The sequence below is a fragment of the Anneissia japonica genome, unplaced genomic scaffold (genome assembly GCF_011630105.1).
Source record: "Anneissia japonica isolate Jap-2015-1 unplaced genomic scaffold, ASM1163010v1 scaffold287712_len2945570_cov188, whole genome shotgun sequence".
Lineage (NCBI taxonomy): Eukaryota > Metazoa > Echinodermata > Crinoidea > Comatulida > Comatulidae > Anneissia > Anneissia japonica.
Window position 1 is genome coordinate 1,383,427 of NW_022704401.1, and position 3,498 is coordinate 1,386,924.

The following is a 3,498-nucleotide window of genomic DNA, read 5'->3' on the forward strand; positions in this document are numbered from 1 at the left end:
TATATTATTTTTAGCACAATTCTACAATGTACCAAAAAATGCAGTTCCGCTAGGCTCGCACGATCCCAATCGCGACATGAGTGTGTTTGTTCGAGGCTTGCGGTGCGTAAATATATGAAAGGCGCGTTGAAAACACTTATTGTCCCAATATAGTGCGTATGAAACCGCCGTGCAATGTACCTATCCCAGTCAGTGGGGCGCTCAGCACACATAGGTTTGAGCATCTGCTTGAGGGTCCCGTTGAACCTTTCGACCAGTCCATTACATGCAGGGTGGTATGGAGATGTCATTAGCTGTCTGATTGAAAGTAGAGTACTCACTTGTTTCATGACCTCAGAAGTGAATTGGGATCCCCGGTCAGAAAGCATTTCTTTTGGCATACCAATTCTAGAGAAAACTTTAACGAGGGCTTCAGCCACTCTCTCGGCTTCAATGTTTGGTAACGGTACTGCCTCAGGATAACGAGTAGCAAAATCTATAATAGTAAGAATATATCTGTTGCGATCTTTAGACATAGGAAATATGGGACCGACAATATCAACGGCAATACGTTCAAAAGGTGCCTCTATTAAGGGCATTCTGCCCAAAGGAACTTTAGTAACCCGGCCTTTCTGGACGGTTCTCTGGCAAATGTCGCATGAACGACAATATCGTGTAATATCAGCTGTTACCCCTGGCCACCAGAATTTAGAGAGTACTTTATCTGTGGTTTTCTTTGCCCCCTGATGCCCACCTAATAGATTTTCGTGAGCCTGACGCATTACATGTTGACGGCATATCTTTGGAACAACGAGTTGGGTAAAACAATCACCATGTTCAATGGTAGGTGAGCAGAATTTCCTATATAACAAAGCCTTTTTGTAATGGAAACTAGATTCTGCTTGGTTATTACTCACATTTACCCTCTCTTCTTTAGCAAGTTCTCTGGCTTTGTAAAGGGTTGGGTCTTCTTGTTGAAATGTCTTCATGTTTTCTGTGGTGATAATTTGGTTGGTGGTTTCAGGAATCTTAAGTAGTCGAAAGGGTTTATCTTGATCTTTAACTTGAGATCTTGTCTCCACTGCGCAAGCTGGAGATGGATGCTCGGTCCAAGATTGGTCTGGATCCTCTGGAGCTCGTGATGTGATGTTACCTAATATTAGATCATAGATAGGATTATCCATACATAATGCATGTGTTACCCCACAAAAGAATGGTGTGTTAACATTTATCAATGCTACAGGTAGAGTCCTCACAGTCCCATCAATCAAAACACAAGTTTTCATGTTACCAGTTAGTTGATCGGGTGAAACATACTCCCTCTTTATGACCACACCACTGCATCCACTGTCACGAAGAACAGATATACGATGTGGTCCCACCATACCTGTTGAGACTGGCATTTTCTTAGTTAATGAATTATCGAGAGCTGCGCTCATAATTGGGAGATGATGTCCACACTTGAGAGTCACCTGACTACCATCCCTACTTATACAACATTCATCTAATGATTCAGATATTTTAGTGATCATACAAGCACCCACGTCCGGTTTCTCTTCTACACCGTCTGGACCTACGCTATTTATTGCCCGGGAAGTGCCTTTTGACTGACAATTTGAACAACCCATGGTAAATAAACCTGCACACTTGTCAGTATCCTGCCTGCAATATCTAGCAACATGTCCCGTTTTCTGACATCTATAACACTTGAGGGGAGTATTACCCTTAAAGGAAGTTGAAAATCGACAATTCCTAGCTAAATGACCTACACGATGGCACAGAAAACAAGTTACAGAATTAGGTTTACCTACCACTTGTGGCAATGCCCTACTTGGGGTCTCCTGAGTCCTATTGGTGTTTGGTGGATGTTTTGAAAATTTATTTCCGAAATTTATAGGTTGGCCAAACAATCCCCCACGAGCCTCCAAGTACTGCTCAGCAATTTCAGCCATGGCCTGTATTGTCCTAGGCTGTCGTTCTCTAAGAATAAGGGCTAACTCACGTCCACACCCATCTGTAAACTGTTCTCGCAGCAGTAAATCCTTCAGTCCGTCGTAGGTCTTATTTGCTTCTGCCAAATCAATCCATCTACTCAAATAATTATCAAGTCTGGCAGCAAACTGGTGACCACTTTCTCCTGTTTCCGGCCTTGCTACACGAAATTTATGGCGGAATCCATCAGAAGTTAACTGGAATCGTTTCAAAAGAGCTGATTTAAGTAACCTGTAGTCATTGGCTTCACCTGCAGACAACCTAGAATAAACTTCAAGAGCTTTACCGGTTAATAATGCACTTAAATTAACTGTTCTTTCCAACCCTGACTAGTAGCATATCTTTCAAATCTTTTCAAATAAGCATCAAGATCATCCTTACCGTCATTAAATGCGGGTAACTTTGGCCTACTCGCCTTAACTCTTGACCCAGTGTCCGGAATAGGTAGTATCCTACCCCCTGACTTAGGTCTATTCTTCTCCTGTTCTAGTTGTATTTCTAATTACGCATCTCTATTTGAAATGCTTGATCTTGACTTTCTCTCTCACTGGCATCTCTTTCCTCTTCTCTTCTCATAGCTCTTTCTTCTCTCTCTCTCTCTCTCTCGCATCTTCCTCTCTCTTTTCAACAAACTCTCTCAATTCCACCCCACTCAAACCCAGATTTTTTCCTGCTTCGACAAGCTTTTGAACGTCCATCATTACACAAACGCAAAGCACAGCCTTCAAATACTGGGGTGTTAATTATCATTAAGTAATCCAATTTTTTAAATTTTACTTTATATAAAAATAAAAATAAAAAGGAGTAAAGCTTATTTATCCACGTCCACGCTGTAAATGTTCAGTTTAATTTCCCGGACGAGCCCCCAAATAAATGTCACACAGCCTAATATAGGCTCATACGGACATTGTAATTTTTCTGAACAAATACAACCTCAGGACGATAAATAAACTGAACTGACACTGTCTTACAAAAAGTTAAAATAAACTGATTTAATATGATATAGCATATGAATTTTTCAATTATATAGAACATTTAAACCAAAAGAAAACGATCTCAGTTATCAAAACACCAATTATATTCAGGTGAGTGTTTTACACTGTACAATAACCTATCTCTCAAGATTCACTGTTAATGGTAAGAATATAGTTTAAAAAAAAAACAATAACCTAGGCTTATTGGTAATCCTCAATTAACATCAGTCATCAGATGGAAATAATTATTATATATACCGGATTAATAATATTGTACTGTATATCACAATGAAAACTGTTACTGTTAATGGTACATATTTATGTTATGATTTACTTTACATTTATCTTCTCAAATTTCAATATAATACAGTAACAATAACTTCACAATATTAACAGCAATTTCAGAAATTTAACCATCATTGAACCATTATATTATTTAACGTTCCAAAAATTAATGGGAATAAAGCATGGAAAAATGATTACAGAATTATAATAAATGAATAATAAATTTTGTAATTTAACAAAAGCAAAAATTATATAAAGTTCAACTGTC

General features: G+C 38.7%; 1 protein-coding gene across 1 annotated transcript in view; it reads right to left on the minus strand.

The window, feature by feature from the left end:
- Positions 1-2,547, minus strand: part of LOC117104684 — a 3,200-nt gene extending 653 nt beyond the window's left edge. Inside the window, exons 1-2 of the mRNA XM_033245568.1 lie at positions 2,478-2,547; positions 266-2,221 (exon numbers count right to left, since the gene is read on the minus strand). Coding sequence (XP_033101459.1) covers positions 266-2,221; positions 2,478-2,547 — 2,026 coding nt within the window. The remainder of the gene's footprint in view (positions 1-265; positions 2,222-2,477) is intronic.
- Between the last annotated feature and the right edge of the window lie 951 nt (positions 2,548-3,498).